Genomic DNA, 23,908 nt, shown 5'->3' with positions numbered 1-23,908 from the left:
TTTTAGAAGAAAAATATAATGTCTGAAATTGACTTATTCAAGCATCTTAAGAACTTACTTGAACATCATGCCTCGTCAATGGTGGGGAGACTGCTCCCAAAGAGATTCAAAATTGGGGGAGGGGGACGGTAAAAAAAAAAAAAAATCTTAAGACACTGCAATGGTTTGTGACCTTCCAAGGCTCAACTTTTTTTATTTCTCAGCATTTAGATTCTCTCCTATTTCTTAGCATTTTATTTTTCTGGTTGGGGAATTAGGGAATCAATTCATTTAAATTAAAATTTAATTTAATATTGGGGGGATTAATAATGTATAGAGTCAAGAAACACTGCTCTAGCTAAATTTAAAAGAAGTTGCCCAAGCAGCACTAATCATTCCTGGAAAATCTCAAGTATACAATTTTCAGTGGCCTAGGATACTAAATACTACAATTCAAGGATGACGACATAAATTTTATTTCTGAGAAATATAATTTGAGAACTGAAACAATACCAAAATATGTTTCAGAACAGTCAAGCACAATTGGAGAACTCATGGATACTATTTACTCACTGGCCTGAGAGAAGGAACAATGAGATGAGTGAAACCCAGTGCCCTGATACTGAGCATCTATATAGAAGATTCTGATTCCAGAGACAGAAAGCATGAGAACTTCACAAACTCAATATCGCTTCCCAGTAAGCACTAACCCATTAATCAGTAAAGACATTTCTTTACTCCATTTATTCAACTGAGATTTACTGAGCACCTGCTAGAGTTCAGCACTGAGTAAATGAGACCCACCATGTCCTGCCCCTCTGCAGCTTACAATCTAACCAAAGAGACAATAGGGGAATACACCTACTAGTATAAAATATCAAGTAGCAAGTGCTATAACTGGATAAAGTGAAAGGAGAGTGGCTGAAAGAAGAATTGGTACTTTGACTATGATAGTCAGAAGAGGCTGTGTTAAAGACAGGAATTTGAAGGAAATCAAACAAGGAAGGGTTAGGCTAAGCAAATATCCCTGGGCAGCAGGGGAGGCCACAGAGGAAGTATCAACACAGAGCAGAGCTAAAGAAAGGAGACAGAGACGTGCCGGAGCCAGGTGATGAAGGGTTTGGAGTACATTCCACATGGACTGAGAAGTCAGTGGAAGGATCTGAGGAAGAGAGTGATGAGATCTGATCACACTATAAAAGGATCATTGTAAATACTAAATGGAAGAGAGACTGTGGGGAGGGTAAGAGTAGAAGCAAAGATGAGAGCCCTGCGCTGGACCAGGCAGAGGATGATGAATCACAATGACAACAGAAGAAGTGGTAAGAAATTAAACACACACGTTATTTAAATAAAAGAGCTAGTCTTAAAGATGACAGAATAGATGGATCCAAAGCTAACTGAGGCAGCAGAGTAATGACTAAGAACGGAGACATCAAGAAAGACTGCCTGGGTTCAAGTCATGGACTAGCCACTACCTTGAACAAGGCACTTAATGCCTGTGAGCCTCAGGTCCCCTAAGTGTAAATGGGGATAATCAACAGGTTGTTAAGAAGGCTAAGTGACTGAACAAAGATAAAAACTCAAAATAGTACCTGGCACAGGAGTGTCATTTAAGAGTTACCTGTGACAACTATTACCACTAGTAATTGGCTCAGTGAATTGAATTCATGAAAGAAATGGCTTTATATTTCAAATTAGACTGAGCTCCTTAAGAAAAAATTTTGTTCATTTAAAGCTGAAAGCATAGTGGCTGGAACAGTTAAGTCGTCATATGTTTCAAGTGATGAATAAATGAACAAACATACATACACCTTTCCGAAAGGAAAAATAAATAAATAGAAATAAACTGTAACACCTATACTCAACGGAAACTAACCTGCTACAGGGAGAACTGATGAAATCAAACTACGAACCATTACAGACCAGGGTTTCCATGATGTCTTTTGCAGAGAAAATATGCCTCAGGAGCAACCTAAAGGCCAAGAGGGGCGGGAGGTCTAGAACACCTGGCCCTCATGGAGAGCCACTCAGGGTCCACCTGTTACATACATGATACATGGAGACCACACACAAGAGTTCACTAGAAAATGGATAGAACAAAAGTAAATGACTCTCCAAAATTATCATACATGAAAGAACATGAAGTGTAAAAGAGACACAAAACAGTGCATGCTGAGTAACTGAAAAGGCAAACGGTTCACTTCATTTGGGGTCAGGATTCTGAGTTTGAAAGCATGCACTTCTGCCCTGCAATCTCCTGTGCAGTTTCCTTTATGGATGTTTCCATGGGTGGCTTAGAGGAGGACACAGGTTAGCCATTTTATTTCTATTTCTATGAGATCTTTAATTTTTCTCCCATTTTTTCTTTCCTTCACTGTTAACTTCTCCAAGGATACCTCCCCTTCTCTATTTATCTGTTTCTCCCTCAGAGGCTACCCTTCCCAATCCCATTCCCTAGAGCCAGTGATGTGAACCTGTGTTCTGTGTTTTGCCATTTAATGGCAGACTTTCCTTTTCTGGAATGATTTTTACCTGCTTCATCTAAGTCCTCTGTATCTTCTACTCTTTTCTACAGTCTCATAAGCTCTCTCTACCCCAACTCTGTCAGAATTTGGTTTACTTCTCTACTCATAGGTAATCTGAAGGTCTATGTGCTATCAGAAACCTACTTTAAATAGAATGACAAAATTGAGTTAAAAGTTAAATGAGGGAAAAAGATATACCACACTAACACTAATCAAAAATTAAGGGGGTACGTATGCAAACAAAGATCAGAAGGCAATTTGCAGTAATGCAATTTAAGAGCCTAATGGCCTTGAAGGCTCTATTTTTATAACATATATTTATCCTTAATTATAATTTTTTAAAAAACCAATCTAAAGGAATTTTTGCAAACCAGACTAATTAGGACTATAAATTTCTTTTATTATATTTTAAGCATAGTATTTGATAAATGCAAAATATGTTTAATGTAAGTTACAAAACACAGAACTAGTTTCACAGTTAGATGAAACTAACCACACATTCCCAAAATAGAAATATTAGCCCTTCTTTATCCCACCTCCCTACCTGCTCCTATGTTTTCTACTCCCTTGCCTTTATTATTTTTTCCTTTTTTTCTTTTTCCCTTGTCTTTTAAAAATCATTTTTGGTCTTCCAATTGTATACACAAGGGTTCTTAAGCAAAGGAGTCATTCATACATCGATAATATATATTAAAAGATGTGATTTACACACCACCTGCCAATAATACAAAAGAACAGAAAACAAGGCATACTTCAAACTATACAAAAATTGAAACGTATGTAAGTTTTCTTTTGATAACTGATGCTAACCTACTAACAAGGACAAATGGATATATATTTTTTTCACCAAGTTGGCACCAAAATAAAATTCCAGTTAACAAATTCTGATTTCAACCTTTTTGCATCAAGGCACAATGTGTACTCACTACATTTAAAACTACTTGCAACGGCTGACATAACACTACAAATTCTTAGAAGACACAGATCCAGTGCGTGTTCAATTAGTACAAGATTAATGCCATTTGTGTTAGGAATACTTAACAGTAGGATATTACTAAAGACACAGATAGATACAGAATAGAGAGAAATACACAGTAGTATAGACATGCCTAGTTAAGTAACAAATTCCATATATTATTAAGAACACATTGCAAGTACCACAATGAGGGAATGGGGAGATTAAGTGTCAATTAACTGAACAGAGGTAAAACGAAAACAAGGTAGAAAGACCACTGGGGAAAAATAAAGTCAAAGTAGAATTAGAGTAAGAGAGGTAAGCCTCAGCTAACAGATTCGAAGACAGAATATAAATTTAAAATACATAATTAGTGGCATGTGTAGAGCAGAAGTAATAGGTCGGGACAGTAAGAAAATGAGAAGCACCAAAGGAACCAGGATTCCAAAGTAGCACTCCATCCAGAGCAGGAAGGGATATGAGACAAGGAAAGAGTGATAGTAAAAATAATGCCACAGCATAATGTGGTCCTCAAAAAAGAGGAAATAAAGAGCTTTCTTGCAGATATCACAAAGAGCAAAAAGGACAATAAATTCTATTATCTTATGCCTTTAAGAGTTTGTGTAAGCAACTGCTTAACAGTAGGATATTACTAAAGACACAGATAGATACAGAATAGAGAGAAATACACAGTAGTATAGACATGCCTAGTTAAGTAACAAATTCCATATATTATTAAGAACACATTGCAAGTACCACAATGAGGGAATGGGGAGATTAAGTGTAGGGATTAAGACCCTACTAGGGTTCAACATAAGGTATGCCAATAGCAGCCATCGCTTTTACAGCCTTCAGCACAGACTAAAATTGTTCATGAAACTAACATATTCAAAACCACAAATAAGGAAGAAGGGCATTTTACTGACCACAGTGGAGTGCCATGAGCCAAGTCCCATTTAACAAAGTGGAGGCTACTTAATGTTTCATAGATAATCAAACCGCAGGAGAGCCTAGCTTGAAGGCAGTGTGAGTCTAGAACACAGGCTTCAGATAAATGACTGCATACACAAACATTACTTGATCACACACTTACCTTTTTGTTTTCCTCCCCCTCCCAGCAGGATCCTTGAGAGCAAGAACCTCAAGTGTTCTTTAAAATGAAAAGAAACATCTACACACTCAAGAGCTCCTTAATAAATTCTAGTAAATAATACCCTGCTGGGGTGGGCGTAGGGGGGCAATTCTCTGAACATTTTTCCAAGGCTAGTTTTGAGCTTTACAGAAAAGAAGTATTTCTTACCTCAAACAGTGAACACAAAATAACAAGAAAAAGATTTAAAATCGCACTTACCCTCCCAGCAAATCTGCAGTGTCACTTTGCTGATTCATATTGACAACCCTCAAACGGTGGCCTTTAATAAAGAAAGGGCAAAAGGGTTATTCAGAAAATGTAAAGACTGACAACATCCAGTGTGATCCTTAAGGATGTGTGGACAAGGGCACAGGGCAAATCTTTAAATGTGCATTTCCTCTGACCCCCTCATTTTACTTTCAGGAATCTTGACTATTCAAAATTTTCACCTAACTCAGAGAGATATGTAAAAGAAGATTCACTGCTCCAGCATCAGGTAACTGAAAACAACAAAAAACCCTTCAGTAAGTCAATGTCTGCCTATGAATTAGAACTAAATAAATATCCAGTGTGAAATATTTGTCTATGAATTAGAACTAAATAAATATCCAGTGTGATATATTATTTAGCCATCAGAATAGGAATGAGGCAGTTCTGTTTTTAAAGATGTCCAATTTGCTTATTAACTAAACGTAATACATAGAGAATGATCCCGTTTGTTTCAAAACAAAACCAAATCTGTATGTATTTGAAGACCACAGATTAGAACTGAAAAAAGTTAATACCAATCTGTTAACAGTGGTTATTTCCAGGGGGAAAGAATACATTATTTCCAAGGTAAAAATTTCCAGTGCTTATCTCCAGGGCAAGTGGAGTGGTGGCACTTCTTAAATTCCAATATTCTTTGGACTTTTTATTTTTTAAAAAGGCAGTCAGGGGACTTCCCTGATGATCCAGTGGCTAAGAATCCGCACTTCCAATGCAGGGGGCCCGGGTTCGATCCCTGCTCAGGGAACTAGATCCCACACGCTGCAACTAAGAGTTTGCATGCCACAACTACAGATCCCACATGCCACAACTAAAAAGATCCCACATGCTGCAACTAAGACCTGGCACAGCCAAATAAGTAAATAAATATTTTTAAAAAATAATAAAAAGGCAGTCAGTGTCAAATGTTTGTTGTCTGGGGGCAGAGTGCTTCCCCTCTAGGAGTTACCTGTAATATGAGCCAAGTACTGGACGGTGGAGGTTTTGCCGGTCCCGGTCTCTCCCACCAGCAACACAGGCTCCCCTTTGCTAACACACACCGCGAGCTGTTCAATAAGAACAGAGGATGGCCTCGTAGCAGCAAAGGTGAGCTTCTCCCTGGGGAGGGGAAAGTATATAAGCAGTTGGAGGAACAGGCTGCAAGCTTCTCTTTGTGTTATTTTGAGGAATCAGATTTCCCAGATTCAACAAACAAGAAGAAGGAGACAACTCAGAGTGACGGTCTTCATGTTACAACACAGTGGTCCCCAACCCCTGGGCCATGAATCGGTACCTATCCGTGGCCTGCTAGGAACCGGGCCACACAGCAGGAGGTGAATGGTAGGCGAGCAAAGCTTCATTTGTATTTACAGCTGCTCCCCATCGCTCACATTACCGCCTGGGCTCCGCTTCCTGTCAGGTCAGCAGCGGCATTAGATTCTCATAGGAGTGTGGTGAACCCTACTGTAAACTGCATGCAACGTATCTAGGCTGCACGCTCTTTATGAGAATCTAATGCCCGATGATCTGAGGTGGAGCCGAGGCGGTGATGCTAGCGCTGGGGAGCGGCTGCAAATACAGATCATCATTAGCGGAGAGGTTTGACTGCACAGAGACCATAATAAATCGACTGCGTGCAGACTCATATCAAAACCCTATCAGTGAGTGGCAAGTGACAATTAAACTGCACCTTACGGACTAGACTGGACATAAGCAACACACTTCGGGTGTCACTGTCTCCCATCGCCCCCAGATGGGACCATCTAGTTGCAGGAAAACAAGGTCAGGGTTCCCACTGATTCTGCATTATGGTGAGTTGTATTAATTATTTCATTATAAATTACAATGTAATAATAATGGAAATAAAGTACACAATAAATGTAATGTGCTTGAATCATCCCGAAACTACCCCCCGCCAACCCCATTCGTGGAAAAAGTGTCTTCCCCGAAACCAGTCCCTGGTGCCAAAAAGATTGGGGACCGCTGCTCTAACAGATGTCCTTACAACATATGAATTGCAGAATTCATTCATTCTGCATACGTGCAGCATTTACATAACTGCTACTTCATAGGCTCTGGAAATTCAAAACACCAACAAGATAAAACATCCGTACTACCTATGTCATCTTGTGCAAACTACTTAACCTCTCTTAGCCTCGGTTTCCTAACTTGTAAAATCTGGATAACAATAGTTACTAGCTGTAGTGGGTTGAATTATGTTCCCCCAAAATTCATGTCTACTGAGAACCTGTGAATGTGACTTTATTTGGAAAAAAGCTCTTTACAGGTATAATAAGATTAAAATCGTATCATACTGGATTTAAGGGTTAGTCTTAAATCCAATGGCTGGTGTCCTTATAAAGAAAGAGAAATTTAGAGGCACAAAGAAATACACACAGGAAAGAAGACCATATGACAATGGCATCAGAGATTGGATTGATGGAGCTACAAGGCAAGGAACACCAAAGATTGCTGGGAGCCAGCAGAAGCCAGGAAGAGGCAAGAGTCTTCAGAGGTAGTGTGGCCCCGCCAACACCTTGGTTTCAGCCTTCCAGCCTTCAGAACTGAGAATAAATGCCTGCTGTTTTAGGCCATCAAGTTTATGGTAATTTGTTAGGAGAGCCCTAAGGACACTAACACACACATTAATTCATAGGCTTACTATAACCACTACATGAGAAAACATGCAAAAAGGCACTCAGCACAACGTTAGGCATATAGCAAATATTTAATAAATAACTTTAATAAATCTCAGAAACGTATACAATTCCAGCCCTCAAGGGATTAATAGACTAATGTTAGGACCAAGCCTGACCTCTAGGTGATGCTTACTTCACTAAATACACTACAATGAATAAAATCAAAGATACACCTTTGCTAGTCCCAAGTCTCTAATGACCCTCATCACCTCCTCCACCTATTAACATCTAGCTTCACAGAACACATTTTGGGAAATCACTGCTCCTTACTGTCTAGTACACTGGAGAGATCACAGTTCTGACATGTTTTACTCAAAGATAAGGGGCTGGACCACACGTTCCTTCTATCAATTTCCCAACGACCCCACAGTGCTCAGATCAGTTTGGAACCCTGTTTACCTCTGTATGTGGACAGCCTCACTTTGTTTCCGTAGAAGCCGCACTCGACCCACTTGCACATCTAGCTCGTTGATTGCAATTTCTGGTTTATAAAGTTGACAGAAGAATTCAGCCTATGGGAGGGGAAAGATTTTACCTGAGTAAAATTCTGCATGCTCTTCAAATACTTCTCATCCGTGAGGCTTACTGTGCTCCTCTAACATGCCCTCTACTAAGAGGCATTTTTGGGCTTCCAAGATAGGTAAGTTAGCTTTTAATTATATTTTTAAAAATTCTCCAAGTTTCTAATATGTTTTTAAAAACACTGACCATGAATGTTTCCCTGTAATAGTACTTTTTATTCATTCAAATGAGCCTCTATCTACCTATATGAAGTGAACACAGTGAACAGAAAGTTTTACTCCTAAAAGATATGAAAAAAACCAAAGTAATTTTTCTTCCTCTATGCTTTCCTCTGCTTTAAATTTCTAACATAATGCAGGAAACAGTCACTTGAATAAACCATGATACATCTGACGACAGCCAAAGCAGAAAGAGAAGCTGTGACAGAGGCTCAGGACACGTACCCATCAGCCTTATCCTCATCACTAACCCAAAGAACCCAGATTTCGCTCAGGGTTTGGGGCAGGAGTAAAAGGGGCAAATTGCCCACGGAAGGTAAACCCCTCTTCAACCAAAGGGGCTGAATATTGATCAACCTAAGCCAGTCATGGTAGTCTCATTTCTCTTGTCTACTATAATTAACATACTTATTACTTCAGCTCCTTTTAGTAGGTGCTCTGTTACCTGCAGCCAAATCCATCCCAATAGTTTCATACACCTAAGGAACACCTCTAACCATCTCGGTTCCTGACTAAGGCTTTTTGAGTCATCATTCATTTGGGAACGCCAAATATCTGCCTCAAGATGAACCCCAGACATTTCTCCAGCTACCAACACCATTGCCGAAAGGCTCTCTCCTCCAGAAGTACATATTTTGATATAAAACAGGAAAGGCAAATATTAACAGTATCAGCAGTGAACCTAAGTAGTGGGTATACAGGTGTTCACTAATACTTTTCAACTTTTTTGATGTTTGAAGATATTAACCATAAAAAGTTGGAAAGGGACTTCCCTGGTGGCGTAGTGGTTAAGAATCTGCCTCCCATTGCAGGGGACACGGGTTCGAGCCCTGGTCCAGGAAGATCCCACATGCCGCGGAGCAACTAAGCCCGTGTGCCACAACTACTGAGCCCATGCGCCACAACTACTGAGCCTGTGCTCTAGAGCCCGTGAGCCACAACTACTGAAGCCCGCGCGCCACAACTACTGAAGCCCGCACACCCTAGAGCCCGTGCTCCACAGCAAGAAAAGCCACCGCAATGAGAAGCCCACGCACCGCAACAAAGAGTAGCCCCCTCTCGCTGCAACTAGAAAGGCTGCACGCAGCAACGAAGACCCAACGCAGCCAAAAATAAATAAGTAAAAAAAAAAAAAAAGTTGGAAAAAATCTAATTGTGCACAGAACTACAGACAAAGGTGTTACTACAACATGGTTCCAGTCCTGAGTCCACAACCTACAGAATAACATGCTCCTTAAGCACTGGAGAAAAAGGTGTGCGTGTGAAAAAGGATGCAAGGCAGCTCACAGGGAGAACTACTTATCCAGGAGACAGTGAGCTTTATGCCCATGAGAGGCAGCAATGAAACTACCAACTCTGACAGAGGAGGCTGTTATTTGCAAAAGCTGTTCCAGGTAAGGACCAGAGATCAGCAATTAAGCTAAATATCCCAGCTTCCTTTCAAGAGGGAAGTAAAAACAGCATTACATACCTTTTTCTTGGAAATGTTCAATTTGCTTCCAATGACTTCTGCCATTTTCAGTTTGCTTGTCTGCTTAGAAAGCATTGCTGTGAAACAGTCCAGAGCCTATTAAAATAACCAAGGTAAATGCCAACCGATTTTTAAAATAATACATTAGTAACAGAGCATCACTATCCAGGCCACAAAAGGGAGGAACGTAAAATCCAGCAGAACTTTTCTGCAAGTAAGACTAAGAAGAATACAAATAAAGTACCAACCCTAGACTCAAAGAACCTTACCATAACAGAGACAGGACACCAAAAAATGTGAAGGCTTTACTATCAAAATACCGGTTAATTAGGAAAACACACACAAACGCCTCAGTTTGCAAATCCAAAATTCAAGTAATAATAGCAATTAGCATTAATCCTTGAGTATATGGTTCTGTGGGGGGAAACGACTTCCAGACAGTGGAGGTAACATCAAAAGATTACTTTCTAGATGTAAAGGGAGACTCCTGGTGTGCAATAAAGGGATTACACTGTCATTACCCTAACCCAGTACTTAATCTTAGCAACTACTGATAGGCCAACAAGATACATGTCTTCTGCTATAATGAAATATAAAGTATGTATCACCACCAAATGGATTCTACCCCCCCAAAAGCTGAATTTGCATACATCAAGCATTTTGTTAAACTTCTATTTATAAGAAAGACAGATAAAATGACAAGGGAAAGGACATGAGTATGGCAAAACAAAGAATATATCTGGTTCTACTGCCACCAAGTGTAATATATCAATAAGCTTCATGTAAGCATTTAAAAAAGAATGTATCTAGTTTTGTCCCTAATTCCTTACACAGAGCTTCAAAAATTCTTGGAATTACCAGGAGTAAGGAGTGTCTTTTGTTATTTACTAGAGCCCTTATGGACCTTACCAGGTTTATTATGCTAAGCAAGGTAACTCTTGATGGGCCCTTAGATAATTTAAGAGAGGAACTGGCCAGGCCAGAAAGACCAAGGGTTGAAACTTCCAGCTCCATCTCCAACCTCTGGAGGAGGGGAGGGGATGGAGACCGAGTTCAATCGAATAGCCAATGTCAGAATAATACCCCAATAAACACTGGACATCCAAAGCTTAGAGAGCTTCTGGTTGGTGACAAAGTGATGTACCAGGAAGGTGGCACACTCTGACTCCACAGGAGTGCCTGTGCTCAGACTCCTGAAACCTTGCCCTATGTGTCTCTTTCATTTGACTTCTTGAGTGGTATTTTTTATAATAAAACTGTGACCTGGGGCTTCCCTGGTGGCGCAGTGGTTGAGAATCTGCCTGCCAATGTAGGGGACACGGGTTCGAGTCCTGGTCTGGGAAGATCCCACATGCCGCGGAGCAACTAGGCCCGTGAGCCACAATTACCTAGCCTGCGCGTCTGGAGCCTGTGTTCCGCAACAAGAGAGGCCGCGATAGTGAGAGGCCCGCGCACCGCGATGAAGAGTGGCCCCCCACTTGCCGCAACTAGAGAAAGACCTCGCACAGAAACGAAGACCCAGCACAGCCAAAAATAACAAAAAAAAAAAAAAAATGTGACCTGTATGGTGAGTACAGAGCTTCCAATGAGTTCTGTGAGGTGGTTACTCTACCTGAGGAGGTTGTGGGAACCCCTGAATTTACAGCTGATAGGTCCTAAGCGTGGGTGGGCGTCTGAGACTTGCGGCTAGAGTCTAAAGTGGGGCAGCCTTGAGGAGGACTGAGCCGTTGAACCTGTGGGGTCTACACTAACTCCAGGTAGTCAGTATCAAAACTGAACTGAATTGCAGGACACCAGTTGGTGTCAAAGCAGTGAAGAAGCAACCAGATAAAGCCAGAAGGTGAAACATTCTGTAAAACAACTGGCCTGATCTCTTCAAGGGTATGTGTGGGGTGGGGGGGAAGGTTCTGATACAGTAAAAAAGTTCTTAATCCCATTCGCATAGAAAAGGATGTGGAAGGAGATACATCAGGGTATTAACAGTACTGGGGGGGCTTCCCTGGTGGCGCCGTGGTTGAGAATCCGCCTGCCAATGCAGGGGACACGTGATCGATTCCTGGTCCGGGAAGATCCCACATGCCATGGAGCAATTAACCCCGCACGCCACGACTACTGAGCCTGCGTTCCAGAGCCCGCGAGCCACAACTCCTGAAGCCCGGGCGCCTAGAGCCCGTGCTCTGCAACAAGAGAAGCCACCACAATGAGAAGCCACCACAATGAGAAGCCCACGCACCGCAACGAAGAGCAGCCCCTGTTCACCACAACTAGAGAAAGCCCGTGCACAGCAACAAAGACCCAATGCAGCCAAAAATAAATAAATAAAATAAATTTTTAGAAATAAAATAAAATAAAGTACAAAACAAGGTTACCTGTAAGAAATATGAGAAATGTAGGAGAATGGAAAGGAAATTTCAATGGAGAGAAGAGGATTAAAGGACTGGCACACAGCACTTCAGAGTTCAGCCGGCTTAAGTGTGTGCTCCAAATGTGGGTTCTTTCTACTCAAAGTAAGTTAACCAAACACAGAGAGAAACTGCTAACCAAAATGGGTCACTATTCTCTCCTCAGTCCTAGCTGACAGAAACCAGAACACTTTATAGTCAAAATGGGTTAATGTTTTAAGAGCCCAGAGATCTTCAGGCAGCATCACTTTATTCTTGAGCAGGCGGGAATAAATCTCTCTCTGTTCTACTGAATGTGGCAGAGCTACAATTCAATAGGGCTTCCCTCCCACGCAACACATTTTGTCCCCACATCCAGCACACAAGGATGTACTTTACAAACCTGACATAAATTTCTCTGGACTAAAGTTAAAAAGGCCCTACTGGGCTTCCCTGGTGGCGCAGTGGTTGAGAGTCTGTCTGCCAATGCAGGGGACACGGGTTCGAGCCCTGGTCTGGGAAGATCCCACATGCCGCGGAGCAACTGGGCCCGTGAGCCACAATTACTGAGCCTGCGAGTCTGGAGCCTGTGCTCCGCAACAAGAGAGGCCGCAATAGTGAGAGGCCCGCGCACCGTGATGAAGAGTGGCCCCCACTTGCCACAACTAGAGAAAGCCCTCGCACAGAAACGAAGACCCAACACAGCCATAAATAAATAAATTAAAAAAAAAAAAAGGCCCTACTGAGGCTAGTGGTGGGATAAGACAAATATAAATCTATCAAATAGACTAAGAAATTACATATAGAAATAAATACTAAGGATCTTAGAAACACTTTACATTTTATAACAGTATTATCACCTGGGAGACTTTTTCATTTAAGCTTTAATTTCAGTACTGTATCTGTTTTACTCTAATTCAAACTATACTTATTTGAAATTAGTAGTAACCTGTTTCAAAAACCACAAAACATTTATTATGCCCAATTAGTCTTAAGGCAACATTAGTTCAGTTTTAACTAGCTAAGGATAATAAATGGTACCTACACAAAAGAAGAACTTTTTGATAGCAGTCAAGACACAGAAAATAACAGTGGAAATCAACAGCCTTAAAGAGCACAGAGAAACAAGCAGGAAGACTGTATCTTACCTCTTGAAAAATATTTAATGATGCTGATGAAGACAGACTGTCAAAGCTGTGGGCAATCCTATTACACCAATTCAGTAGATCCCTTTAAAAAAAAGGGGGGCAGGGGGCAAGAAATAAAAGACCATAGGCCAAAGACATCAAAGGCATCAGAGCTTACTTAGGTCTGGGAACACCTGACAACAAAGACTCTCCTTTTTTTCTGGCAACTGAAGATAAACAGTGTCAGGAAAAAGAATGAGTGGTCCCAGTCCCTATCCTACCAGGAAGTGACCTAGAACTCACTTCTCCCCATCCATGCCAGACAAGGTAGCAGGAGACAGGGAGCAATTAATTCTCAGAGCAAACTGAGGGGAGTTGCCCACACCTAATTCTCATTTCTCAAAGGGCAAGTCAACCACTGCGAACGAAGCGCAAAGGCATGGAACTCACTATACAGAGCAAAACCCAAGAGTCTTTTATTTAAGACCCCAAGTGTCACAAAAGGACATCCAGTGAAAGGGCTATGTCAGTAACTATTCCCAACTTTGGCTTTTAAAGTTATTTGCTAAACTTCCAGTTATAAGTAAGTCCTAGGGATATAACGTACAACATGATAAGTACAATTAACGCTGCTGTATGTTATATACGAAAAGTTGTTAAGAGTTCTCATCACAAGAAAAAAAAATTTTTTTTTTACTGTTTCTTTAATTTTGTACCTATGAGATGATGGACGCTCACTGAACTTACTGCAGTGATCATTTCATGACGTATGTAATCATTATGCTATATGCCACAAACTTATGCAGTGCTCTGTGTCAATTACATCTCAACAAAACTGGAAGAAAAAAGTTATTTGTTAAAGTTAACATAATGTTACCTTCATAAGCCTTCCCATTCAGTAACTATAGATCTCAAAAAGGGACTGAACACTATGAAGCAGCCCAAACGTCTCATTTCAAAACCTCACTTCTTGTAACCATTCAGTTCTAGCTGCTAAGAACTTCTGAGGGAAGCAGTTTTTAAAATACCAACTCAAAAGTGTTTAGCCCAGTACCTGAGAGACAATTCTCTCCCTTCAAGGCTTAGTCTTTTGTGTTCCCATCTGGCTTCTGAAACTTCCTCGGGTGCCTGTTCCCCTCCAACGGAACTATCACTCAGAGGGTGATGTTTCTCTCCAGTAAGCTGGATGTAAATGTCAAGCAGGTGATCGGTTGCTACCGATAAGCTGGGGTATCTATTTTGCAGAACCTGACAGAGGGAGAAAAAAAAGCAAAGAAAATTTAGCAGCAGACAGAGTGATTTTTAAAAGCACACATAAACTGCTGCTGACACTAGTCAACCAAAAATGAATTTTTCTAAGAAATCTGTCATCTTTACCAAGTATAACAACTTCCACCCTCACCCATACCTCCAACCCCTCAAAGACCATGACTTTTTCCTGCCCAGAACTCAGTTATCTGGCAATCTCACCACCTATCACACAGCTTAGGGTGTAGAAGCTAGATGGGAAAGGGGTCTCAAGCAACACAGGCATCCAAGTCCCAGGCACTTACTCGCTGAAGGATCCTTCAAGTAATATGTACTCTAATTTTTTAAACACAATTCTAGCACAGTCATTAAGTCATTTCTCAGACAAAAGCAAGTAAGAAGCAGTTAATGGGAAAAGGAAAGTTTTTTAAAGCAAATCACAGTAAAAAGAGCTAGTGTTAATAAGTCCTGATAAAAAGTAGTTTTTATCAGACAACAGAATTAACAAGAAAAAGATCTAGTCCAATTCACTTTGATAACTATTAAGAATTTTGTGCAGTATAATACTTGGTGCCCATAATATTGGTTCAACGCTTTTATGATATGGATTTGCTAAGTCAAGTCTACTTGAGAAGGAAGAAAAATATCATGTATATATTAGAAATATTACACCCTAATAAATTTAAATTGAGAAGTATACCACGATTCCAATTTATATACGAAATATTAACATATTTTGTATATATTAAAGTTGTAAGGTCCACTAAGATCTTTTACCGGTGTCATCAAGTGGTAGATCTCATAGATTTTTATTTCTTCATACTTTTTTTTTTTTTAAACTGGAGGATTTTACAACAAATATTATTGAAAACATATTTCAGATGTATTGAAAATTAAGGACAGAAAAAGAGACTAATAAAATCAACAAATTCAATTTAATGGATACACACGTGGATCTTTCAAATACAGAATATACATTTTTTGTGGACGGAGGGAACATTTTCAAAATTGCCCATATATTTGTGGACCCTGGCTACCATAAACAAAATATAGACTTATTTCCATCACCCCTAAAACAAAAAGTTCCCTTTTGTCATACTCCCTTCCTCCACATCCCCGTCCCTGGAATCCTGCACCTGATTCAGATCTCTACAGTTTTGCTTTCAAATCTATCATATACACGGAATCATACGGAATGTAGTGTGTAGTTCGGTTTCTCTTACTCAGCAAAACGTTTTTGAAATTCGTCCAGACATTACTGTATGTATCAGTAGTTCATTCTATTTTACTGCTGAGTAGTAATTCCATCATAAGAGCATGTATATTTATGACCAAGGTGAAAAAAAAAGCTGTTTTTACTTGAAAAAAATTTGTTAGGTTTAACACTTTAGTAAGGGCTCAGTTATTTGGAAAAAAAGTTCTGAATAGAGATTTATATGTACCAACCAATTAGTCATTTTCTAACTTAGTCAAAAAACATCTTTTGTTATTAACATGAATGTCAAAATTTGAACACAGTATCACATAATAAACTAATCTAACATGATATGGTTATCAATTTGATATGTATTTTGGAGATTCATTCCTTTAATAAGCATTTATTAAGTACCTACTTTGTAGCAGGCACTATTCCAGGGACAGAGAAACAAAACAAAATAAGGAGTGGAACCCGTCCTCGAGAAACTCCCCCTAATATAAGAAGCAGATATGAAAGCAAAAGCAAGCTCGCAGCCCAAAGGACAGCATGGTCGGCCCTGCTTGGGCGACCCGGGAAGGTTTCACAGAGCAGGAGGCACCTGGCAGAGGTCGCTGGTGACTGTGAGAGGGGACTGCCGGCAGAGAAAGCAGGCCATCTCTGGTGCCAGCACGTGAGGCATCAGGGCACAGTCAAGGTGTATGGGGGAGACAAGGTGTGAGAAACTGCTAGGGGTAAGTTCCCGGCACTTACTAGGTATGAGACTAGCATTATGTAAAGAGCTTGTTTTTCGAAGTGTAATTTGATATTTCAGCAAGAAGTCAAAGCCAGTCTTTCTAAGCATAAGACGGCTGCGGTTGGCAGCAACAGAAATGCAGTTCCTTGTGTTCCCTGTGAGGTCGGCATAGGAGATTATTTTATTTCCTAAGTAATACACACAAGGTTTTTAGCTACCAGTCATTTATTTAGGAGAGTGTTATTAGGATTAGTAAGCCCAGAAGCTTAAAAATAACCGGTGAGCTTCTCAAAGTCAGCTACCTAAATATGACCTAGGTCACCGAAGCGAGGAGGTGCGTGCTCCTGTGGCACTTCCGGTGAGCAGAGTGACCCACTGCTGATCAAGGCAGGGGTGGAAGGAGGAGTTCTGGCCTATCCTCCAAGCACAGAAGACAGTAAGAACAGAGTGGCTGTCAAATATTCTCCTCATTCTCTCAATCCCCAATAAATTACACCTAAATGTGAACTTCAGTCCTCTCCTTTAAGGAAAAGACTCACAATTTAAGTCTGAAAACAAAACATTTAAAGGTCTGCAACAGCAAAAGAAAGAGGAGCATTACGACAGAGCAATACAACAAACATTTACAAAATGCCAGGCACGGAGTGGATGCTGGGGACACCAAAGCTGAGTTAAGTTACTGGAGGAGCTTATAGTTGAGGGCGGCAAGAGGGGAAAAGAAAGACATACAGGACACACAAATACACAACTGGGAACTACAGTGAGATGAGAAACTCACAAGTGTAAAACAGGCTGTAGAGTTATAAAATCACACCATCAAGGCAAGGCTTCTTAGAGATTATACTATCAAGGTTTACCCAGTAATCGGTAAACTCTGAAAACCCCTCTGCTAGTAAATACCTAAATGCTAGAAAAAATATTTGAAAAGGTTGTCTGGTGCCACTTATTTATCTAAAAACTTATACCAAGAAAGAGGAAAGCATCCCTGCCATAACTGAATGATCACTGACAATGCTTTATTTGCTGCTCTCCAAGATGAAACGTTGGAAGTCGGGACGCTTCCCAAGTGAGGAGGTAGATCCAAGGGGAGACAGGAGGTTGACAGGGTAAAGTGAGGCACACCTCTTAGTGATCACGGAGAACCAGAGATACTACAAAGTAAATCGATGTATAAAACCTTTAAAATAAGTCATCTCAATTTTCATTAATACCCAGATCAAAATGTACATGAAGTTGTTAAGTGTGAAAGATGTTAGTTACAAAACAACTTAGTATAAAAAAGATCCTCTGGGGACAACTGGAGAAACTTAAACATGGTCTGAGAATTAAGTGCTACTGACGAATTACTATTCATTTTATTGGGTATAATAATCATTGCGGTTATATATGGAAATGCCCTTAGAGATGCATGAAAGTATTTAAGGGTGAAATGCTATGAGGTTTGCTTTCAAATATATTAGCAAATAAAAACTACTAGATGAAATTAATACAGTAAAATGTCAGCATATTAACTGTTAAATTTAGAGTGACGAGTATTTTGGTGACTCATTGGGCTATTTCCTCTGTTTACATGTTAAGTCTGACACTTTTAATAATGAAGAGTAAGAAAGAAAAGCATTGATACTTTCAACTAACGTCATACCTCATTCAGTTCTGTCTTATCCATGTTATCCAGGTAAATTTTGGTCCAGTATTTGTCTAGCAGAGTAGCATGACTATTTAGTGGTCGATACCAATTTCCTCCACAGCTCAAGAGTCTGTATTTCAGAATGAAAAACAGAGTCACACAAAATTCCCAATTTTAATCTTGAATTATGCCCCTGGTTATCCCTTGCTAGACGTTATCTCACACCTGAGTAAAACTCACAGTTCCTTCTGGTGCCAGACAGCACTATGTTGGGCTTATAGGGAGGATGACAACGAAAGGCTGCCACCAAGCCAGGTGTGACTATTTTCCTAGGGGGAGTAATAGGGCTTTAACCAAGTTATTTTCACATCACTGCAAATGATCCTATTAGGCGTTTTGAACTCAACAACATGTTTCTTTTCCTTAAGACATAACTTCAGGAAAAAGAAAACCTAATCCAAGACCGATAGCACTAAAAATAAGTTCACTGCTTATTACCAAAAGTGACAGTACCTAAAATTATTTAAAATGCCCAGAAGAGAAGGAATATTCATTAAACACATACTCTGGGCAAGCCATGGGCTTACACCTAAGCCATGTAATTTAATCTTCACAACAACTGCCCTGAGGGGATGATGCCCTTCTTTTCTTCTAACTGTAAGGAAGAACTGTAAGGAAGAGAAGGAGAGTAATGTCCCCCGCTCACTCAACTATGACTACAATGGCAAAGCCAAGAACTGAACTCAAGTTTGTGTGGCATACTTCTATGATGTCCCAGGACCTTCTGGGAAATGTATCTAGCAGGAAAGAACTTCACCATCTCTGTGAATAAAATCAGGGTCTATTAAAACTAACAGGGCCTAGCAAGGTCTTCCTTAGAACTGTTAGCTCTGCATTCCATCTGGAAGTGAATGTTCACAGAGGTACAGTAAACAGTAATATAATCACTAAATACAATGTGGCATTATTTTCACTCTTCGGCATTTTAAGACCAAAGAGAAGCTGTACAGTTATAGACAAGTAGTAGGAAATAAACCACTGCCTTCACATTATTTTAAAAAGTAGATAGGGACATATACTAAGTTTGCTTAGGTTTTATTCCTTTGTTGATGCTTATATTCAATTAATTTTTTTAAATGCCTGAAGTCTACATGGCTTCATCATCACCACCATCATGGCTGGGCACTTACTATGTGACAGGTCTTTAGTCACTTCACCTAACCTTCATAACTTACACCAAGTTGTAAAGCAGGTGTTATTGGCCCCATCACAATCAGTCAAGCAAGGTACACACAGGTACAAAGTGCCAGTGTCAGGACTCAAACCCAGGGCTATCTGAAAACAGTCTCATCTCTGATTATGTTTGAAAGCATGAAAACAAGACAAAGTTTTTTAAGACTGGTTACTTATTTTTAAGTGGGGGAAAAAAGAACCACTTTTACTTTCTAAATTAATTATCTCCGTTAAAAATAGTCAGGAAGGGGCTTCCCTGGTGGCGCCGTGGTTGAGAATCTGCCTGCCAATGCAGGGGACACGGGTTCGATCCCTGGTCCAAGAAGATCCCACATGCCGTGGAGCAACTAAGCCTGTGTGTCACAACTACTGAACCTGCGCTCTAGAGCCCACAAGCCACAACTATTGAGCCTGCGAGCTGCAACTACTGAAGCCCGTGTGCCTGGAGCCCATGCTCCACAACAAGAGAAGCCACCACAGTAAGAAGCTGTGCACTGCAACAAAGAGTAGCCCCCGCTCACTCCAACTAGAGAAAGCCTGCGTGCAGGAATGAATACCCAACACAGCCGAAAATAAATTAAATTAATTAATTAAAAAAAAAAAGTCAGGAATAAGAATGTTGAATCTGTCATCACTGCTAACTAGCCTTGCTTAAAATGGGCCCAGAGAACTCTATTGCAAGACTTCTGGACTCAGCACTCTAGCATGTGGACTTCGGAAGAGGCTCCACCGTGGGAGCAGAAGGGTTAATGGGACATACCTCCTGGTTGCAAAGAACTGAAATCCAGGAGCCACTTTCAGACAGTCACCTTGGCCAGGAATCAAGAGCTCTCCGTTCTCCAAGAGAGGGATCAGCACGGACACCTAAATCACAAAACCCCAGGGATAAAGCTATTAAGACAGAAGTAACAAACAAGAAAGCAAAAAAACCCTCTCGCCGAATGACGAACACGTCCTTAAAGGAAACCCTACTTCTCACAGCACGAACGGGGGTCAAGTGCCAGGCGGGGATACTGGAGCCACCTACACTCCAGCAGAGCAACTTACTCATTCAGCATTCTCTGAGTGCCTACTATGGACCAGAAGCAAGCAAGACAGGAGAAATCCAGGCATGACTGAGGCTTTACAGCCTAGAGTCTGACGGGAGACAGCCATGCAAACTACCATACAGCATGATCGGTGTGACCCCCAAGGGGTGTACAAAACGACACGTGAAGACAGAGGGTGGCTGTAGATCAGTGTGGAGTAGTTTAGAAGCAGGGCAGTGAAGCCATTCTAGAGGTAATGACATTCACTGAGTCTGAAAGTATGAAGAGGAATCAGCCTGGTTTGTTGGGAGAGCAATGGCACATTTACTCTAGGCAAAAATATTCAAATGGATAAAAATGTATATGCCTAAGAGCACGGCATGAGAGGACTCTTATGGTTAGGGCAGAACGTGCATATGAAGTAGTGGAAAAATACTAGGCTTAGAGATAAATGATAAAAGGCCTTCTGTGCTGAGCTAAGGAGTTTGAATTTTTTTCCATGAAGTTGTTGAGAGGATTTTAGTCTGGAGAAAAACCTATTTTTTATTTTAGAGAATGAACTGTGCAACAATACGGAAGATAAACTGAAAGAGAGCCAGTCTGGAGGGAAAGAAGCGAAAAAGGACACCATTCAGGTAACAAAGGTAAGATGGCAGGATAGATTAGACAGACAGACAGATAGATAAAAATAAGCAGGCCTGTGCTAAGGCAGTGGGCTAGGAGGGAACAGAATAAGAGATAAGGAAAAAGTACTCAGCAATATCAGACTAAGTGAATGGGGGACTAGAGGAAGGAGACACATCAAAGTCCTGGCTTGGTAACTGTGTGGCAGGAAAGGCTGTTGCAGGAAAGAGCAGATAAGGTTCACTTTGAACATCCTGAACCTGTACCTGCTAAGGAACATCCAAGTAGAGATTTTTCAAGAAAAGTATGGACTAGACATATGGGTCTAGGGGATGTGAGTTTATAGAAGTTTGAGAAAACAAAACAAAACAAAACAGTAAGAAGAACAAAGAGCTAAGGAAGAAGGCTCTAAAATATCAAGGTAAATGTATTAAGCATCCTTATTTCATACATGGCTAGGAGATGAAAGGAAAAATATTATAGGGGCAACTCCAAGATAACTCCGAAACTTGAAACAAAAGACAACCATCCTGAATGAGATCTATAAAAGCTACCTTAAAATAGTAATTAGTTAGCAATTAGCTGAGAAGTTCTGGAAATAACAAAATAATAATCAAGGGTCCAGGTATGTTTTAAAATAAACACAACTTCACTATAATGATGATGAAGTTTAAATCAACTGAACAGCATACCCTCTGGAACCAAATGTATTGATAGTAACAGAAGGGGAATGGTCTACACAAAATGGAACTCAAAGTACAAGAATTTTCTGATGTTTACCAGACGTTGCCCAAGGAAGATCAAGACAGAAACTAACAGTTTGGTCTTGAAATCTGGACCTGGTCATCAAAGAATGTACTTGGCTATGGCAAAGGGAAAGATCCCTAGGCTTCATCATGACCTGAATGGAATATCCCTTATGTTCATCTACCTTCTTTGGCTCAAATTCTATGATTCATAACCCTAATGACTTCCCAGGTATCCTGATGTCTGAAAAAACTTCCCAGGAAAGAGAGCTATAGAAAGCGCTAAGACTCAACAAATACTTTTAAGTTGGCCTTGCAGTTTATAATTCAGTTTTATTTTTAAGTCTCATTGGTAGTAGTCATCCTTGGCTCTGGGCTTCTTAAGAAATCTGAGTTTCCAGCCCTATAAAACTGAGCATTAAAATCTTAGAAAATGGTGGTCAAACTAAGCCAATAACCCCATTACATCTTTACCTCACTAGACTCTAAAATATGTGTGTGTCATAAGACACACACATATTTACAGCCCCTCCTTCCCCATACATTCCCCTAAACCTAAAGACCTTTCCCACCTCTCCTTCCCCCTCCCCCCTCTCTGTCTCCTCTCTCTCTCCAATCCAAGAGGGGAGAGTCTAGCTTTAGGGTTCAGGGTAAAAGAAAATTAAAACCAATCTCAGGAAAATCTACCCAAAGGAAGATATTTTTTCATTCTGCAATACATTTTTTTGGTCATAGTTTACAGAATACAGAAGAAACATGGACTGCCTCCATAGCTAAATTTTATACACATATAAAAGTGATCTTTTTGAAGTCAAAAATATACATCCAGTTTATTTCCCTTAATGGAACAAAGACAAGCAGGCTCTTATTATATCATCTCTTCTTTCATCTGTCCTCAGCCCACTGCTCTACAAATGCCATAGCTAGGGAGCCGGGTCTCAAAGTTCTCAATGTATATGCAGCATGGCTTAAGATGTTTCCCACCAAGCCTATTCTCGGAAAGTCTGTGAAATTGGTCATATTTTCAACTAAAGGAGGAAAAAAAACTACTGTGAAATTGATCACACATTCAACTATTAAAGGAAACAGTACAAGCAGAATTTTAATAATTTTCTATCAAACAAGAGATCAGCCCAGTAATCCAAGAACTCAAACCAGATTAGGTAGGTAACCAACATACCATCTCTAATGAAATACCTATGTTGTTTAAATAATCCCCCAGAATCACTATTAACACAATTCTCATTCTCTTCAAAGACAAGAAATTAGCGAGTTACTAGGGAGGTGACATACCACGTCCAAGGGGGCATAGTCAATATCCTCCAGAAGGATCCAGTGTCCATTTGTGGCCGCCTGTGTCAGGGTGCCAGGCTGCCACACAAACTCTCCTGGGACATCTGTGCAGCGATACATTCCCAACAGCATCTGCAAAAAGAAGACAAAGTAATTACTGAAGCCACACACCTGAGGAGCCAATGCTACATCCTGCGATTAGTTCCATTAAACTTCCACAGGGTTATAACAGGTACCTGAGGTTTTACAGCGTGGTCCCCTCAGTTATGAGGAAGACCAATAACTATTCTCACATTCTCTTAGCAAAAACAATATTTTAATGCAAATATTCACAAGTATGCTCACCAACCAAAATCTGCCACTTCTTACTTACCTTACTGTCGGTCTGATCTCCAAGCTGGACTTTGAGAAGCTGAGGGGGCTTCCTTCTACCTGTCATTGCAGCTAAATGTTCAACTAAGGAAGTTTTCCCACATCCAATTGGTCCTTCCAACAGCACAGCATTCTGAGAAGCCACTGCCATAGCCAGGGTCTGAAGATTTTTGCAGACTGACTCAACCAGCACGTAAGACCTAAAGGCCAGCTCCTGTTCCCGAGAAGAACTCCTACTACTGGCCTACGGAGGCAAGTGAAAAATAAAAGGCATATCAAGAAGAGTCTTTCCACCAAAGGGCACAGGTTAATTTCTACAACAGTGCTTCCACCGGCTTTTACATAAACCTCTGCGAATAAATTGGTAGTATAGGACCTATAATAACAACAAGTATGCTATCCAAAGTAAGGATCTGACATTTTCACTTTCCTTTCTCCCCCCTACTCCAACTCTCGGGAGAAGGGTGGGAACTCACTAACAAATTTAAGAAAAAGTCTCCCAAACTTTAAGAAGCCACAAAAGTTGACACACGGGATGGGAGCAAACC

General features: G+C 40.5%; 1 protein-coding gene across 1 annotated transcript in view; it reads right to left on the bottom strand.

Moving 5' to 3' along the window:
• The window catches only part of MDN1 (midasin AAA ATPase 1), a 158,912-nt gene that overhangs the window by 111,022 nt on the left and 23,982 nt on the right, over positions 1-23,908 (bottom strand). Inside the window, exons 6-15 of the mRNA XM_007195955.2 lie at positions 23,362-23,604; positions 22,989-23,120; positions 20,058-20,161; positions 18,080-18,194; positions 14,313-14,506; positions 13,280-13,361; positions 9,751-9,846; positions 7,939-8,051; positions 5,811-5,959; positions 4,814-4,874 (exon numbers count right to left, since the gene is read on the bottom strand). Of these exons, the coding sequence (XP_007196017.2) occupies positions 4,814-4,874; positions 5,811-5,959; positions 7,939-8,051; positions 9,751-9,846; positions 13,280-13,361; positions 14,313-14,506; positions 18,080-18,194; positions 20,058-20,161; positions 22,989-23,120; positions 23,362-23,604 (1,289 nt within the window). The remainder of the gene's footprint in view (positions 1-4,813; positions 4,875-5,810; positions 5,960-7,938; positions 8,052-9,750; positions 9,847-13,279; positions 13,362-14,312; positions 14,507-18,079; positions 18,195-20,057; positions 20,162-22,988; positions 23,121-23,361; positions 23,605-23,908) is intronic.

The sequence above is a fragment of the Balaenoptera acutorostrata genome, chromosome 14 (genome assembly GCF_949987535.1).
Source record: "Balaenoptera acutorostrata chromosome 14, mBalAcu1.1, whole genome shotgun sequence".
Taxonomy (NCBI): Eukaryota; Metazoa; Chordata; class Mammalia; order Artiodactyla; family Balaenopteridae; genus Balaenoptera; species Balaenoptera acutorostrata.
This window is presented reverse-complemented; position numbering and strand designations above follow the sequence as displayed.